Here is an 18,288-nt window from a genome sequence, read left to right on the forward strand (position 1 = left end):
AAGTGTCATATCTTTCATCGATAAAGTGAGATTAGGATGTTTGTAATTAGTCCGGGCATCTCATCGTCTGGGCGCGGAGGAGTCAGGTCAGCGGGGGCCACCTCAAAGCTGGACCGGGGGGGGGGGGGGGGGGGGCGGGGGGTTGGGGGGCGCGGAGGAGTCAGGTCAACGGGGGCCACCTCAAAGCTGTACCGAGCTTGCCCTCCGCGGCCAATGGGAGAAGCGGCTCCGGTGGTTCGTCCCTAAGGCATCACATGGGGGCGAGGGGATGCCCAACTCCCGACGACGCTCCGCTCCGTCACCGACAAGTTTGCTCGATTTATCAGTCAGACCCGTCACCTTCACCTTCTCGCTCCTCCGTCAATCAATGAGAGAGAGAGAGAGAGAGACCGAGGAAGAAGAAGACACGACCGTTGCCAGTTACGCTGTCATGTAGTCTTCAAACGGGCCAATGGCAGGAAGCCACGCCATGGCGTGGCAAGTTGATACAATGCTCCCGCGGGACAGCGGACCTGTCTAACCTGCCGTCTTCGATTGAAATAGGAAAGCAAGCAGCCCTTCCAAATAACCAGCTCGTTCTGTGCCCTCCAGATGGACGTGGCGGCCGAGGCTGTGTCGGCGGCCAAGGACCAGCTTCGCTGATGCCCTATCCCTTGGCATCTCTACACTCGGATTCCAAGATTTCAAAGAGAATCGTAGATCGACAGGGGAGAATGGCTTTCGGATCGTTGTTTTGCTGCGGGAGATCTTCGGATGGGTACGTTACTTGACGATAATGTTCGTACCAAAGGAATGAGCTTTCGCGATCCGTCGAGGTTTGACCGGTCGGTGAGACTAAAAAGTTGCTTCCTTTTTTTCTTGGAGCGCAGGAGGGAGCCGGGGAAGAAGGAGGCACCGACGTGGAGGGTTTTCTCTCTCAAGGAGTTGCATTCGGCCACCAACAACTTCAATTACGATAACAAGTTGGGGGAAGGAGGGTTTGGCAGCGTCTACTGGGGCCAGCTCTGGGATGGATCGCAGGTACTGTCTCCATGTATCCCTGATTTTTCATGTAAATATCTAGGTTTTTCTTCACATACTTCGATATGGTGTTGGATTTGGCTGAGATAGGAATTCAAGAAACGGATCAAAGTTTGACTTAGGGTGTCTAGAGTGGATGTTCGTCAAATTTTCCTTAGTCTACAACCTCTACAAACTCTGCATCATATGATGTGACAGGTGAAGAACTTGACTTATCAGAAGACTGCTTCTTTGTTGAAATAGGTCTTTTCTTTTTTTCTTCATTCTTAACTCCTACTAAGATTTCTCATCAAGAATAGGCTGGGAATTCTTCCAAAACATAGGCTGGGAACTCTATGTTTGAGGCAAGGCAACATAGAGTTATTAGGATGAATAGTTAGCACGGTGTGGATGCAACCACCATAATTGCCATAGATATAAATTGTTGTGATCTGTGACAGAGCAACCAGTACTTTGTGAGATCAGTACAGAGTTGACCTTTGGATAATAAACTACAAGATGACTGATTACTAAATCAGGAGACACCTGTGTCCAGCTTCCAGTGCATCATAAACAATTTAGCCATTTGAACTTCTGTCCTTTTCAATTGGTTGATAGAGTATAAATCCCTTGGAAGTTGCATTTTCTGATCTTTTTTTTTTATGCAACAAGTACAAGGAAGCAAGATTCAGCTGTTTGGATTTCGTTGTTTGGGTTAATGGTTTCCACCTCAGGCTTGATAGCCTCTTCGAGGCATCTAGGTAATTCAGGGGGAGCTGATGCTATCTCTCTTCAGAAGCATTTCTTGGACAATTGTTAAGAAAGCACCTCCCTTTAATGATCAAAAGTCCACTACTTAATCACATTGAGTAGAATAGATCATGGCTATCATAGACCAGATACCTGAATGATAAAAGCCATAGTTGATTTCTTCATGCATCATTTCATGTTCGAATTAGCATTCCTAAAAATAAAAAATCTCCTTCATCTTCTCGCCTTCCAAGCAGGCATATTGGGATCTATTAGAGTATTCAGAAATATCCATCTGCTATCAATGTCAATTTTCATAGTTGGAAAATGGCTAAAAGATCATTCTGCCTTTTTGTATGCATGACGATAAAACAAATTTCTTTTTTCTGAAAATGTATTATGTTCAAGACTTTGTTTCATTTGTTTGCTTCGCTGTTTGGGTTATGTAAACAACCAAACAGGTTTATCTTATATTGTGGAAATTTCTGTCAAATTCTTTGAGGTCATCTCTTCCTCTGGCATCAAATTTCTTATTATTTAAATTGCTAGCTCAGTTTTTGGATTTTTTATTTGCTCAGATATGGGTGCAGCTTAGGATATTGATGTATAAATCTATCGGTTGTTAAATGCTCATACTTATCTTCCTCCTTTGGCATTCTCATCTATCCATAGATGAGATGATAAAGCTTTGAGTATTACTAATTTACTTAACTCTTTTCATTGGTGCTTGATAAGATAGCGAGCACAAAGATATTACTTGACCCCCCGCAAAATGAAATAGACGGACACAAATTCTATGCCAGTGAAACGAAATTACATTCTCAACTAATATGCACAAAAATTCAGCATAATTATTTGGATCATTAGGCTGCTCTTGACATGGAACACTTATTTCTGTTGCAAGCAAGCATACAAATGTACATACATCCAACTTCTGGCATGCAGAAAGGACCTTCGTAGATCACATGTTTGGCAGCAAAATCTTGTTTAAATTCATGTTATTTTTATACATGATATGGGGGCTAATATATTACAAGCATATGTAGATTGCAGTGAAGAGGCTAAAAACATGGAGCAGCAAAGCTGAGATGGAATTTGCTGTTGAAATTGAAATTTTGGCAAGAGTAAGGCATCCAAATCTGCTGACCTTACGCGGATACTGTGCCGAAGGAAAAGAGCGTCTCATAGTCTATGACTACATGCCTAACTTGAGCTTGCTGTCGCATCTCCATGGGCAGCAAGCAGCAGGATGCCTTCTCGACTGGGGAAGACGGATGAGTATCGCCATCGGATCAGCCGAAGGGATTGCGTAAGTCTACAAGCTTACATACGCACACACACCTATTACTATCAAACCATCATACCGATGTTTCTTACTTTGCAGCTATCTCCACCACCATGCTACCCCCCACATCATCCACAGAGACATCAAAGCGAGCAATGTTTTGCTGGACTCTGAGTTCCAGGCACACGTTGCAGATTTTGGGTTCGCAAAGCTGATCCCTGATGGTGCAACGCATGTTACCACAGGAGTGAAAGGCACTCTTGGATATCTCGCACCAGAGTACGCGATGTTGGGGAAGGCCAAAGAAAGCTGTGATGTTTACAGCTTCGGGATACTGCTTCTCGAACTTGCAAGCGGAAGAAAGCCTATAGATCAGTCGAGCTTGACATCAAACCACTCGATTGCAGAATGGGCACTTCCACTGGCTCGAAAGCAAAGGTTCAAAGAAATTGCGGATCCAAAGCTCAATGGACACTTTGTGAAAGAAGAGTTGCGGAGAATGGTGCTTACTGCTCTCGTCTGTGCTCAGAGCAAGCCTGAGAAGAGACCCATAATGCTTGATGTGGTTGACCTGCTTAAAGGAGTGTCCAAAGAGAAGCTACTGAGTCTGGAAGACAATGAACTGTTCAAGTCAGAATCCGCTGCAGGTTACCAAGGATTGTCCATGTAGCATGGATAGAATTTGAACACTAGATTGATGCATAGATCACAAAATATCGATGTGCTCTTCCTTGGAGTTGGTTTCATGTTTTGATGGGGACGTGCACGCTAGAGATCTGGGCTTTCTTGGGACATTCCTCGTCTCAATTTGTAGTTTGTTCTTGAAACGGTGTTAAGATATATGTGAAATATGTTTACATGTGGTTATGTGTTCTTAAATGAACTTAAGACATAATGTCCTTAAATTATAATATCCCAGTTTAGAAGAGTACTTAACATCTTCTATCATCAGTCTATCCTAATAGTATATGCTTTAAAAAATTAATGAGTCAATCATCATGTTCATTTGCATTGAAATCTCAGAACTGATAGCCATGGGATCTCACCGAGACAAACTGATGATTAAGGACAAGCAAAATTCCCTTCCACATTCTCGTGATGAAGGATTTGGTCAAGATGCAAGAAGAGAGATCCATGCCAAACTCCAACACATCAGTTTAATCTAATATATTATAAATGTATATATTACATAACATCAATGTGTTTAGAGGTTCAACCTTGCTTAAACAGTAAAAGACTACTAAGACCTACTAATCAGATGTTTAGACTGATTTCTCGAGCAACTAGTGTATCCTAGAAGACATCCGGATGGAAGCGTCCTGGAATGGAACTGCCTTGCTGAGCCTGCCTCAGATGCATAGAGAGGGCATAGTTATTGATCTGCCAACCAACAAACAAAAAAAAAGCCAAGGATTTTCGGTGATGTGGAACCTTTTCATGCCAATCAAAAACACAAAGGAATCAGCACAACTGAGTACCTCTAGCGTTCGAACTTGCTCCTGGTATTGGGAGACGAGTTGCTTCAGATGCTGCAACTCTTGGCTTTTCTCTTCATATTCTTTCTGACGATCATGCTGGATGGCAACTGCACGCTTCAGAACACTGTTTTCTCGAAGCAGCACTTCAACTTGTTCTTTTAGCACCATATTCTCCTGTTTCAAATTCAAACGAAAAGAAACAAGAAACAAATTAATCTCTACCTTTTCGAAAATTGAGGTCCCAAATGACTAAAAGAATACTCCTGCAAATGACTGGTATTTTTAATAAAGAAACAATTACACTTATGTCATTTTCCATGTCTCTATGTGGTCACAATGTTAGAGAGAAGCCTAAGGTACCTTGTGCAGATTTTCTATCACCTCAGCACCAGCACGAGCCATGATGGACTTCTCTAAAAACTCAAGTGCTCTGGAAGCACGAGTTCTAGCATCATCTATATCAGCAGCACTCATCATCTCTCTCACAAATAGCTCTACCCATTCAGAACCATCTGTTGGAAGAGCATCCACATTTGGTAGACCTATAGCAGCAGCAGAATCAACACCATTTGCTTTCATGGTACCTGCCAAGCACACAAATACATAGGCATATATAAATGGTCTAGAATTCTGTGGTTCCAAAGTTGTTATTCACAAATTATCAGAAAGTAGGAAAAGAGAAAAACGGCTAAAGGTATTTTCCAGAAAATAAATCTTGGAGGGACAACAAAAAATAAACAAAACAACAACAAAAAAAGCTCATCCAGCCTACATTGCATTCTTTGAATTATTCATGAATTATTTCCAGAATTATTATGTTCGCGAATTGTTTCCAGAAAGCTATTGTCCATATGCAGTTGGCTCCTATACCCAGGTCAAATTATGTTTTTTGTTTTTACTTGTAACACAGAGGTCATCTTGATGCTGGACCATTTAAATTTGCTTCTGGTTTCCAAATCATGGATGGAATATAACTTAGAACACCATAGAAATTAAACCTGGAGATTTGAGTGACCTGCACCAAACTACAGATTCTCTACGACTTTTTAACATTACCTTTGGTGATATAGACATAAGAACCATTACAAGAAAATATGATATCAGAAAATACTGAAACAACTTGAACGGATTATTAAAACTTTGGAATCATCTTCATCCCATCAGAAAATTTGAGGTCATAATATCAAAGCATTGTATAAAAGCAGCAAGATACATGAAGGAAAGAAGAGTATATACCAATGCAAGTTTATGATATTCAACAACCAAAGCTACTAGTGGTATATGGAAGTGCACTTTGGAATGTGAGTATACCTTCAGTCAGTAGTTGAACATTCATTTCAGCACCATTTTCAGATTTGCTCACACCAGAGACCAAGTTGAAGTCTGCTGCCCCTAATCGGAGATCATTCAGACTCTTTATTGCAGAATCTAAATCATTTCCAGATACTTCAAGAGTCCGTTCAAGAAGCTGGAGGAATTTATTAACATTTTTAGATAACATATATATGATAGTCTAATACACTATACCAGATCTAGTGGCATGCAGTAAACAAAAGAGTTGAAATGAATTAAATATACAGTAATCTGGAAACTTTTGCCTACGAATTAACATGAAAGTGGAAGATGAAAAAAAGAGAAATATATCACATTGAGCTGAGATGATAAGATAACAAAACAAGTTACAAGTACAGAGATAATATGATTTCTGGATGAGTGATGAGTTATGGATAACTTCTAACAAAAAAAAGCAAAGATCATGTTAGAATCATACCTAACAAAACCTGTACTCTGTTTTTGAACATTTTTCCAGAGTATGGAAATTAAAACACACAATTTGATATGGAAGAGACAGACTACTTTACAATCCTCAAAAAGCTAGTCCTTCCAAACTCTTCAAATGGTAATTGAAGGAACCAAAGGCAAAAGTCAGAGAATAAAAATGATTATTTTAGGCAATAAAAGTTCTTATCTAGATCTCCTAAAAATTTACACAGATTTTCTCGAAAACAAATGCACGGACTTTCTTTTTTAGGAGAACACAAGTTCACCAGCACAAATAATGAAAGATGCCATACGAAGATGTCATATGTGATACATGTGCTAACATACACGCATAATGCTCACAGTTTTGCTAGTCACTCATTGATGTTCTAACTTAACGACAAATTGTAACTAAAGTTTAAGCAGGAAAAAGAGAACTATAACAAAAGGAATTCAGTCTTATGCCTCTTACCACAAAACCAGTTAAATATTTGTAGGCTTAAACAACTAAATTCAATCAGTGGCTTCAATTATAGATAAGAAATTGCTATAATCTAAAAACAGAATAATTCTTGTCACTCACTTGCATATGGAAACAGAAATGAGGGTGCACTCCCATAGTTGTAGATAATGTTAACCATATTTGTGTATTTTTCATCCAGATCTATGCACAAACTTTTCACTGATCAATATTTTTGAAGCTCCAAATATAACAGCCATCTTAGCAAAATGATTGTGTGTGTGGATTGTTTATCATCAGGTAAATTACACTATCAGTCCTTAAAATTCAGGACATGAACCAGCCTTCTTCACACTAGATAATCATCTTTGCATTCACTTTTGCTTTTACTATCAACAAGATCATCAATCTTATTGGAAATGAAGATAGCTTCTGAAGAAGGCATACCAATAGAACCAAAAAATAATAGTTAAAAGAGCAGGTAAGCTCAGTGTAAAACATTGGTGGCATGCCTCAACGATCATAAAGAACAGCAATTGCCACATTAAGGATTATCTTATGCATCAAGATTACTAGAAAAAACTGTACGATTTCATCAGCAACAGAAACTCTGTGATCAAGGGCTATAAGCTAATAGCAGTAGTTCCGAGTTCCTCATAATCAATCCAAATACATGAGCACTTAGAATAGGGACAATCACGGCAAGCATCCTCATACATGTTAACCAATCAAAACCAGCAACAATTTTCCTTGCAAATATGAAAAGGGAAGAACTCTTTCCCAACATGCAATACCATGTTGTGCAGCAAAGTTTCAGGAGCAATAAGGTATTATGAGTCCATTGAAGACAATAACCAAAGACTCCATAGCTGCCAGAATCAGCAAATAAAACACAGTTACTACTCCGAGACTTTCAAATATTATCTTGTTAGATCCACCAAGATCGATCTTTTCATTATTCTACTTGCAATGAAAATATATAATTAACATCCTTCCTAATTTACAAAATAAATACCTCCAGCCATAAGCACCAATTGCCCAAGGAAAATTAAAACGTCAAGAAACATCTTAAAGCCAGAGCATAACCATTTTGTGCATGAAAATTGCTGGAATCAGTGTGCATGACGAGCTAATTAGATCAAATCATTCTAGAATTAATCCGAACATCATACAAGTTTCAACATTGTACATAAAGGTATCATCAATCCTAAACAAGCATCACAATATATTCCCAAAAACCTGCAATTAAGTGAAATCAATAGAGAAGGGAGAGGAAGAAAACTCAACCTGCTGATCCATGTCAGGGAACAGGGACCTCAGACGGGCAAGATAAGCCGCAATCAAATCACCGTCGTTGAGATCGAACGAAGGGGAAGCCCGAGACGGGGAGACGCGGAGGGAAGTGGTCGGGGAGGAGGCGCAGCGGACCCTCTTAGAGGCCGGAGGCGTGTTAGCGTGTAGGAGCTCGTCGAAGATGGAAGATGACCTCTTACCGCAGACTACGGCAGACATGATGGCCTGAAAGCCGGAGCGTCCTCGATCGCTTTGCTCGCCGCCGCCTCTGCCTCTTCTTCTCTAAGCCGCTCCTCCCATCCAGCAGCGACGATCTCGGCCGTCTCTAGGGCGCGATCGCCTAGGAATCGATCCACGGCGAGGGCGGCGTCGACCAAATCGAGGGTTCCGTAGGCAAAGAAGGGATGACACGGGAAGAAAGGGATTGGCGATCGGGTCGGACTCAGCGGGTTTGGTACTTTGCTTGGGCAACGGGGGATGTGTTGGAAACTTGGGGCGGATAGGGAGACGTATATATAGACATATATAAATATATACACATCAAATTATCTATCAAAAAATAGACGAAAAATATATATAATTCATTATAAATTTGTAAATTGCATATATTCACAGTAAATTTTACTACAATTTATTCAGAAAATTCCACGTATTCCGGAATTCAACGGGGAACTCCTAAACTAATGAAGGATAAATGAATCCTTATATATATTTTTAGATTATTTATTATGTGATTTATAGTGTCTGAATGTGAATCTATATAATTTCGACTTAATTTTGTTTAGAATCACCTAAAAATATAAAGACCTAATGGCACCACTATTTATATCATATTTACTTACTATATCGATTTACGCTCGTAAATAAACTATGTTACGTTCGTCACTTAAAATAGAATATTAATGTTTTATGATGTTACGTCTGTAAGTGAACTACTATGCATATCAATCCACTTATGTATGTTAATTTTGTTACACTCGATTTCATATTAAGACGAAGATGAATCACGTCACACTGACTATATAATCGAGTATAGGGCAGTTGCTTTATTGGTGTAATACTATAAGATTTGTTTAGATTACTTAATACTTAAACTATTATAGAAAAATATGATGTAAATTATTGCTCTGTTAGTTTTTTTTTTTAAGTTTCATAATAAACACATATGTGATATAAATAATTACCGCATTGGTTTTTGATTTTTTTTTTATTTTTATCAATTTTAAATCCTTCGAGAGGAAAAAAAAATTAGTTATTTAAGTCCAATTTAATTGAATTAAACTAGTTTATCTTAATGAACTAATTCATATATAAGATGCTCCGAGATAAATTTTGAAGAGTAAGATGCTAAGGGAGATTCACCCCGAATTGTAGCTCTATATAGTCAACACAAGTAGTAAAACCCAGTCTATGATAAGAGTCACTAAAGTTAGATCACAATAAATAATTTAAAAATAAATATTTCGTTCAAATTATATTTAAATATCATTTACCGAAATTGGGCAGAAAAATATTATTATTTCTGAAAGAACAAGTAATAAATTGGGGCTTATGTTGATCGACGAATCCGTGTGCGCTGTGGGTTGATTCCAGATTCATTATGGCCTACGAAGTTTAACCAATCAGAGTCTGACACATACGCTAAGCCACGTGTTCCTAAGGAGTAACGAAGTAGTCTACCGCTCCGATTTGCCCATTCTTCACCATTGTGGAAGCAAAAAGGCAAACTGTTGTAGGACCCACCGGCGGCTTTGGTCGCCTCTCTGGGTAGGGATTAGGTATCTTGAAATGAAGGTGAGTACAAATTTTCTTTTGTTCGGACATCTAGTGGTGCCCGGTGATGGAGGACTCCAAAACCTAGAAAGGGAAAGAGAGTGAAGGATAGAGGAGGAGAGGGGCGATGCATTCGTTCGGCTACAGGGCGAACGCGGTGGTGACGTTCGCCGTCACGATCTTGGCGGTGATGTGCGGCATGGCCTCCCTCTCCGACAACTTCAACTCCCCCTCACCCACCGCCGACGTGAAGGTAAGAAGTCGTCGCTCCGCTCTCCCTCTCGGTCCTTCTTTGGATCGTCAAACCCTTACAACTCTCGATCCCCCAAATTTTCGAGCCATAGTTCCCACCAGTCAGCCAATCGGTTCACTTGCATCGCTTCCTGTTGGATTTGGTTCATCCGGGCTAGTGTTTGTGCTGCCGAGAGACTTATCATCGAAGACCATGAGAAGTAAAAGAACGAAAGTTATGAGGTTTTGTTATAAGATTACTTTCTTAAGGTCATAGGAGACGACTCTCTCGTAATCGCAGAAGAAAAGGATTAGATCCTATTCTTTTTGTAACATGTAGAAAGTATCCCTCAATTTGTGGCGCTAATCTCAAACCAGGATAAGCACAAAATTCCAACAAATATGTGATCTTGCCATATGTGCTCATCGTGTACCATGGACGCGCTGTAATTCTATCACCAACTCCGCTCCTTATCTCAATACACCTAGCTTATTTGTTTCTGTTACTTGTCCATACTCTCTCAAGAATCAGATTCTTCTTTCCCTTATTTCCTTATTTGATTTTTATTCGAACATTGCTTTTTTGTAGGTTCTGAATATAAACTGGTTCCAGAAGCAACCAAATGGAAATGATGAGGTGACGTGCTGTTCCTGTAGGTTTGCCTTCATCAATGGTGTTGAATTTCCACTCCATCAGCAGCTTTATACTTTCTTTACCTCTCTTCACATTCTCTTCCATAAAATATGGCAATGTCTTCTCGCAAGCATGATGTGTCGTAGACCAACAAATTGATACTGATGCAGTTATATAGCACCCATGGTAGCCTTGAGAACATTGCTCATATGATGGCAAGAAAATTTATCGTGCTTTTGTTTGAAGATTTTGACAGTTTTTTTTACCAATTTTAGATGCTTAATCAATATTAGATCTGCATGCTCTTTAAAGTATAAACATAGGATTCCATGAAGTACTAGATGTGGCGATCATCTTAAGCACCAGTGTTATATGTGCCTCTTTGTCTATTTAATTTCAGGAATTGTAACAAGCTAAGTACTTGTGTAATTTTGATCCACTCTTAGCCACATGATGCGGATCCATCCTTAAGCTGCATGGCCCAAAAATCTTAAGCTCAAATTATTATTTTGCAGACCTTTCTGGTTTCTGACTATGACATGATTGGGGCATTAAATTTCATCCACTCATATCCTAGCCTTTCCACTGCAATGTACTGAAGGTCTTGCTTTTGACGTCTTGCCTTACGATTCCCACTGGAAAAAAGGGAGGATGTTTTCATGACCCAATGCTGGTAACTCAGGTTGCGAAGTAGCAACTTGTACCAACACTCACCCTCTATGATTTTTGCTGGAGCTTTAAAGAATTATTTGCTCATGTTGACTGATTTTGTTTTAGTACCTCTGGTAGCAATCTTCATTCATGATAAGAAAAGGTGGAAAAGCCATCCTATTTCCTATTTATGATAATTTAGAGAAAAAAAGGACCCAGCGAGGTGAAAAAAATCAGATATTAATGTAATATGACTACTAAATTGTGTTAAAGTTCCTTCAGTATATTAATGAAATTCAATTGATTGGCAACTGGCAGCATGGCAGGGCACTTATTTTGATGAAAGATTTTTTTATTTACATTTTCTTTTCTAACTTCATATTCTGCTATGTCATTTAGGTCAGCCTAACATTGAACATATCAGCAGACCTTTCATCTCTGTTTACCTGGAATGCTAAGCAGGTTTGTCCAATTTGCTACAAGTTTACAGGCTGCACTAGGATCTTGTTATTAGTTGTTAGATATCATTTAGTTACCATTGTAGATCCTGAAGATTTCTTTGTTTGCTTGTTAATTTTCAATTAAATGTTGATGTTAGTTTGAGTGAAGTTTTTTTGTTGAGGAGATGATTTAAGGACATTTCCAGAGTTGACTTTTCTTCTTTTAATTAATTAGCTAATTAAAAACTCAGTAAAAATTTTTTGGCCTTATAATTTAAGAACCAAAGAATGATTTAAATAATTTATGATTAACCAAAAAATTTGATTCAAATTGATTGAAACTATTCTTTGTAGAAGTTATTGCAAAGTAGTATGGCCTTCAGAAGGATTGGATAAGTGAAAGCCCCTGATTGGCATGAATGGCCTCTAATCGTAGGATCAATCCTAAAACATTTGCACTTTCTTAAATTTTATCTGACAGATTTGTAGGAGTTGGCCTCCTGTTGGGTGGTCATGTAATCCTCTTTTTATTTTGGTATCTTCTGGATTCTATCTTTTTAAACAGAAAGAGGTGCATGTCAATCAAGTTGGATGATATTTGGTAATGGAAATTTGACCACTGGGGTTATAAGGCCTTTGTGGCAAATTCAGTGTTTTGCAAGCAACTTAGTATGACAATACCGGTAACCAATAAGACAGCTTTTCAAGTACATGGTATATATTAGTGGGCAAAGGAAACATTTTCAGGTTTAGGGTTATATCATACAATATGAAAGATTTTATGACAGACTGAATTAAGGATGGAATTGTAAATTGTAAATATTTTTTCCTAATTTATTTTTTAATAAAAATTTGAAAACAGTTGAGAATATGAGTTAGCTATAGATATATAATTTATCTTCTCTAATGAATATAGATGCAACCTGGTTCATGTCTCACATGTTCACAAAAGTAAATGTAAGTTATTTAATTAAGATATTTCTTAACTTGAGCATCCTGTTTTGCCAAAATTTGAACAATAACTCTAAGGGCCAAATTTAACTTCATATTTAGAACTAATACAATTTATATTTATCTGTTATTAAAAACTTGTAAGCTTATTTCTACAAATAACTCATCACACATGGAAATATTTTGCCAAATTACAAACACACTTGATTGGAAAACAGTCCAGTTACCTATTGCCATGTAGTACATTGTTTCACACAAAACACCCGTCTACTTGTTATCTTACTATTAAATCTTGCTCTAAGAATACAATCAGATTTCAAGTCATTTTGACCTGAATCATAATATCCAGATTGCTGGATCATATAAGATCCTAACAATATTGGATGTAGCACATTATCGAGAGGCTTAGGATGCCTTGGGAAATTGTATTTCTAATATGGAAAGGATCTTAAATAGGTCAAAATATATAGATGTCTTAGTGATGAAGAATGACCAATTGATATGGCAGAATTTTGTCCATCCTAACGGACTAGGGTGGCCAGTAAATATCATAGGGGCTAACATTGGTGATTGCCAATTCTAGAACAGAATAATGTGGAATATGAAGTCATAAATTTTGTTTAATCTGGCGGTACTTTATATGGCATAGCATGTGCCAGTGATTCAGTAACTAATCCTTGTTGATGATTTTATCAGTACCTTTCTGCCTTCACTTATTCTTGTGTTTTCTTGAAGATGTTAGACTTTGTCTGTTGATATATTAGATTTTCTTTTTTGTAGACAACATATGATTAAGTAGCCAAGTTAGTCTATGGAAAGGTTTTTTGATGTCTTTGTAAACTGTCATAATCGTGTCAATTCTGCTTTTATCCTTCCGACACTATGCATAGACAAAAATGAAAAATGAGTTTACGTAGGTTTTTACCTGGATGATATATTTTTTCTTGAGGGAACACTTCATTTGTGTTGCAATATTTGTCAAACATTTACTTTTGCCTTATTATTTTTTATTGGGCTGTTAGGTATTTGTATTTGTGGCAGCTGAGTATGAAACTCCTCAGAATGCCTTAAATCAGGTAAGCCTAAAATATATTACAACTTGATTCCGTGTGATACCTTTTATTCATCTTGGTTTTTGACTTGCAGTTTTGGAGATACATGTATTCCTGCATTAAGATCTTTTTTCATCATCTGTTATTGCCAGATTGTAGACATGCTTATTACTTGGTTTTAGTTCTGGTCTCTTGATTCCTTTTTGTAGGTACGTATATGTTGCTAGGGTCTTCTGATGTTATGCAATGACCCTGTATGTAAGAGCGTGATATGAATCCTGAAACAACTGGTACAAGTCTGATTGACTTAGGGGATGTATGATATTATTTTGAGCTGGAAATGAGCTGCTCTTTTTATCTTCTTGATTTGATTGCCAAAACTATTATTACAAAAGACAAGTTGGATTCAGATTGGTGACTTCAGAAATTGTCACACCTTTAGAGTACATTCTTGTCTTGATTGTACAATATAGCCATAATTGCATTGATATATAACTTTGGCATTAGTAATTATATGGCATTCAATGGTCACTTAAATTAGTGTTGTGAGGAATAGGACCAATTCTTTTTTTTTTTTTCTCTTTGATAGAAAATGCCCCCTGTTCTCTACCAACTGTTATATCCATCTTAACATCCTCACATCAGTGGCACCAACTCTAAATTGGTTTAATCTTTTATTAGATTTTAGATCTTGCTAATAAGTTCTTCTTATCCTACCATTCTCTGCTCTAACATACTCTATTTGTGCTATTTATTGCTGGATTTCCCCTTTCATAATGAGTTCTGAGTAACATCTGTTTGTCATATAAATTTATGTTTACTGTTGTAGATATCTTTCAAATTTGCAAGGAGCCGTGGAGTACTGATTTCATTTTAATGATATGCCTCGACACTGCTAATTTCCTAGCGATATTGTACTATGTTGTGTTCAATTCTGACAATGAACATGTCTTGTTGTGCACATGGCATTATGCAAAACAAAAAACACAAGGGAAAAGATCAGGAATAAAATGTTGAATATCATGTCAAACACTATCCACACACTTTGAAAGTTTGAATGGTTAAATTTAACTAGACTTAACACTCCCCTCTAGTAATAAAAAAATAAACATATTTGCAAAGAAAAATGGGGACAAAAAGCACAAATCTCATTGATTTGGGTGACCATTGCAATTTTATCATTTTGGACTGTCACATGCAAGGATTCTTGTCAAGTGACATACATTTGAGATATTGGGAAGCCAATGTACAGTAAGAAAAAAGCTCTAAGGTCCTAGATATTTTAGATCTTGGGTTAGTAAAGGTGATGAAATTATTGGTAAATAAAAATTTGAAAACCCAGTCTGTCATGCTTTAATTCTAGGTTGGGGTGAGTTAGTTCTGGGCTAATAGAAGTGGTAGAAAAGTGGGAAAAAGAGTTCCTGCATTCTATATGTTGTCTTTTCCACAAAGAAAAAAATTGTCGTTACGTGTAGGAACAGTGCATGCCGACTGACACTGGCTGGTATTGCTACATGTACTAGAGCAATAAGAAAAGACTTGTCATAGAATTTATGGCTTTTAGGACTATGACTGCAATGATATGGGTACCAAGTAAACTTGGTCAATATGGATTTCATTTTGGACTTTTGAAAAGATGAAATTAACAGATTTCCATGTCTTTACTGTTTACTTATAGCAAATAGAGAACAAGTGAAAATAAAATCACTATAGGAGTAAGCAAACATGATGCCATAAACATACTCAAAGTCAAATATAACAGTGTCCTGGAGTTATCATGGATATATTTAGAGTTGGAAGTGATAAATTTGAAGAGCATCATAATGAGAAGGGAAATGTTTAGCAATTGAAATATAGAGATGACACTGTTGGCAACCGTAACTTCTGTTCAAGATTATATTCCTTCATATAGGAGGTGAAGAATCCAACAACTGTCTCTCACATGCAGCATATAAATTGACTAAACAACTATTAGGTAGTACAGATTAAAATTCTAGATGTTTCATCAGCTTCTACGCCAAGAATGCTTGGAGAGGCTTTTATTTCTTCCCTGGAATGCTATACTTTATGTTGAAGACATTTCAGTCATGGACAAGAATAGTCACGTATATGTCTCATTCTGTCTGCCATGCTTATCATCTGTCCAGCTACTGGCCATGATCCATCAATGACAGAAGAAACTATCATATCTGGGTGTTGCTGTTACAGAATGTTTTGGATCAGAATGCAACAGTGGAACCCAACGTGACTTGATATACACATGTACCATGCACGAGATAGATATTTTTCCTAACAAGTATGAATTTTCATGATTGTTAAGTGATGTCCGCTTGCTTCAGCGAAGACTTTTATTAGAAAGTTTTAAGGTTAGTTTTTCATAAAAAAAGTTATATTGAGAGGACACTGAGCTAAGCCAAGCAAACAATAAAGCGAGCAAAGACGGACAGAGGGAAGACCAAGGTTGGTTAGGCATATAATGCATATTCCTTACTAGAGTATCACCATTCGAAATGTAGACAGACAGTCGTTGGCCCTTAATGGTCAGAACCAACTCATAAATCCAAATTAGCATGAAATTAGAAGGATGCTGAATTATCGAGTTTCTGATTTAAATTTAATTACTTCATCCTTATAACCTAAATATTTAGTAGTTTAATGTTCTCCGTGTGCATTTTCACACATAAATATGTGGTTGACACATCTCTTCCAAAATCTTGTGATAACTGATTGAATAATTTTTATAAGGAACTTGTGGATCTGCCATGTGTGATCTTTTTTACAATCGACAGTGATATTAACATAGAAATGTCAGTCATATTGTTTAATTGTCATATCATGTTGTTGGCGACTTTCATTATTTTTCTAGCTTTAGAAGTCTGTTTTCATGTTTTAACTTGGATGTGGCAGGTTTCACTTTGGGATGGAATCATACAATCAAAGGAGCACGCAAAGTTCTGGATTCACACCACAAACAAGTACCGTTTTACTGACCAGGCAAGATACTTGATGCCTTTGTTTTCCTCTGTTGCAACATAATAGGTGTCTTTTCTTGCATCGCAATAACACTTTTTTCTCCATATCATTTTATTGTGTATGTTATTTCATAAATATGTTTAAGAAACCAAGCATCTATGCTTTCATTGGCTGCTTGCTATTTGGCTTCATGTTATACACTACATGTTTTTCTGCAGTTATTTTAGATCCTTGTTTGTTGATGCATACATGTTTCTGATACCTGTCTCCATGTTATACTAGTTTTCTTATTCTGTTACAACAAAACTCACCATAAACTAGTTTCCATGCTCTTGTTATCATTAGGTTCTCAGTCTCAATTGTTGAACCACACACGTAATGTCTAAACATCAGACTAGCTTCAAACTCGCGTCAGTCTTTATTGATGTCCATCCCAGGCTTTGAGCTTTCATCATCGAAAACCCTGGGTCTAGTTACTTTACCATGGACTTGTATTGAAATTGTAAGAGGTTTATCTGCGCATTATATTGAGCTCCCTCACTGCAAGAGATGTGTAAAATGCACTTCTCTATCCTTTTCTTTAGTCCAAGTTTCTCTGATTCATTTGTTTAGTCACTCTGTTTAACTGTTCAAGGATAGAGAGCAAAGACCAGAAATTTTCAGTTTTCCTTTGTTTACATGTAGGGCAACAACCTAAGGGGGAAGGACTTTAACTTGACGCTTCACTGGCACATAATGCCGAAGACTGGCAAGATGTTTGCTGACAAAATAGTCATGACTGGATATAGCCTTCCTGAGGAGTACAGATAGAGAATATGTGCAGTTGGTTCGTCCCCCTCTTTCAGACTTCAACAAATAGATACAATGTTATGCGATTCCAACCTAGACACCAGGTCTTGGAGAGGGTAGGAATGGAAATCAATGACCTCTTGCTTCAGAGCCTCTTTGGAGGATGTTGTACCTTATCTTTAATTTTCCGATTGATTTCCTAGATCTCAACTATCGAAATGTTTTGAGCCTCAAGGAATGAAATGTGTTAGACTGATCATGTACAACAGGATTCTCATGGTTGCATCAACTCAGATAGCTTTAGTGACAAGAAACCTTCTCCAGTTGAAAGCTTGGTGGTTGATAGCAAGAAGTATGTTTGTACCACAAGACTTAAGTTGTGTCCTGATGTGGTTCAGCAAGTTACGGAACATGAAAAATATCATGACTGCAGTGGTTGATGACAGATTAATTTGACGATATTATGTTATAATTCAGTGTTGGAGATTGAAATGTCACGTAACCTCGGACTAGAACATTTCCTGAAACTCCTGCTACATGAAGAACAGAGATGATACAGGTTTTCGAAACTTCATATGCCTGTGGTCGAGAAGAATTAAAGCCCTTATTAGGTGATCCACATCGACGTGAGATGAATCTTGTGGATCACTCGTCTGACCACCTCGACAGATAGGGATCAGTGTACCAATCATACGTCCACACGTAAAGATGAATCGTGGGGATCACGTATCTGACCACCGTACAAGCCCTGTCGGCCTTCCCTTGAGA

General features: G+C 37.8%; 3 protein-coding genes across 3 annotated transcripts; 2 read left to right on the top strand and 1 right to left on the bottom strand.

Moving 5' to 3' along the window:
• The first annotated feature begins 550 nt into the window (after window positions 1-550).
• Window positions 551-3,893, top strand: LOC103983197 (PTI1-like tyrosine-protein kinase At3g15890). The gene is made up of 4 exons (XM_009400392.3): window positions 551-757; window positions 870-1,020; window positions 2,796-3,058; window positions 3,134-3,893. Exons 1-4 carry the CDS (start codon window positions 642-644, stop codon window positions 3,702-3,704), a joined length of 1,101 nt encoding a protein of 366 aa, XP_009398667.2. The 5' UTR covers window positions 551-641; the 3' UTR covers window positions 3,705-3,893.
• Window positions 3,894-4,186: 293 nt separating this feature from the next.
• LOC135636799 (uncharacterized) lies at window positions 4,187-8,520 on the bottom strand. The gene is made up of 5 exons (XM_065148852.1): window positions 8,021-8,520; window positions 5,824-5,980; window positions 4,873-5,096; window positions 4,513-4,686; window positions 4,187-4,414 (listed from the first exon to the last, which is right to left on the bottom strand). Exons 1-5 carry the CDS (start codon window positions 8,243-8,245, stop codon window positions 4,328-4,330), a joined length of 867 nt encoding a protein of 288 aa, XP_065004924.1. The 5' UTR covers window positions 8,246-8,520; the 3' UTR covers window positions 4,187-4,327.
• A 1,341-nt stretch (window positions 8,521-9,861) lies between these two features.
• Window positions 9,862-17,996, top strand: LOC103983195 (signal peptidase complex subunit 3B). The gene is made up of 6 exons (XM_009400390.3): window positions 9,862-10,052; window positions 10,620-10,667; window positions 11,715-11,777; window positions 13,729-13,782; window positions 16,666-16,752; window positions 17,416-17,996. Exons 1-6 carry the CDS (start codon window positions 9,927-9,929, stop codon window positions 17,539-17,541), a joined length of 504 nt encoding a protein of 167 aa, XP_009398665.1. The 5' UTR covers window positions 9,862-9,926; the 3' UTR covers window positions 17,542-17,996.
• Window positions 17,997-18,288: the final 292 nt, after the last annotated feature.

This window comes from Musa acuminata, chromosome BXJ3-4 (genome assembly GCF_036884655.1).
Source record: "Musa acuminata AAA Group cultivar baxijiao chromosome BXJ3-4, Cavendish_Baxijiao_AAA, whole genome shotgun sequence".
In the NCBI taxonomy this organism is placed as follows: Eukaryota; Viridiplantae; Streptophyta; class Magnoliopsida; order Zingiberales; family Musaceae; genus Musa; species Musa acuminata.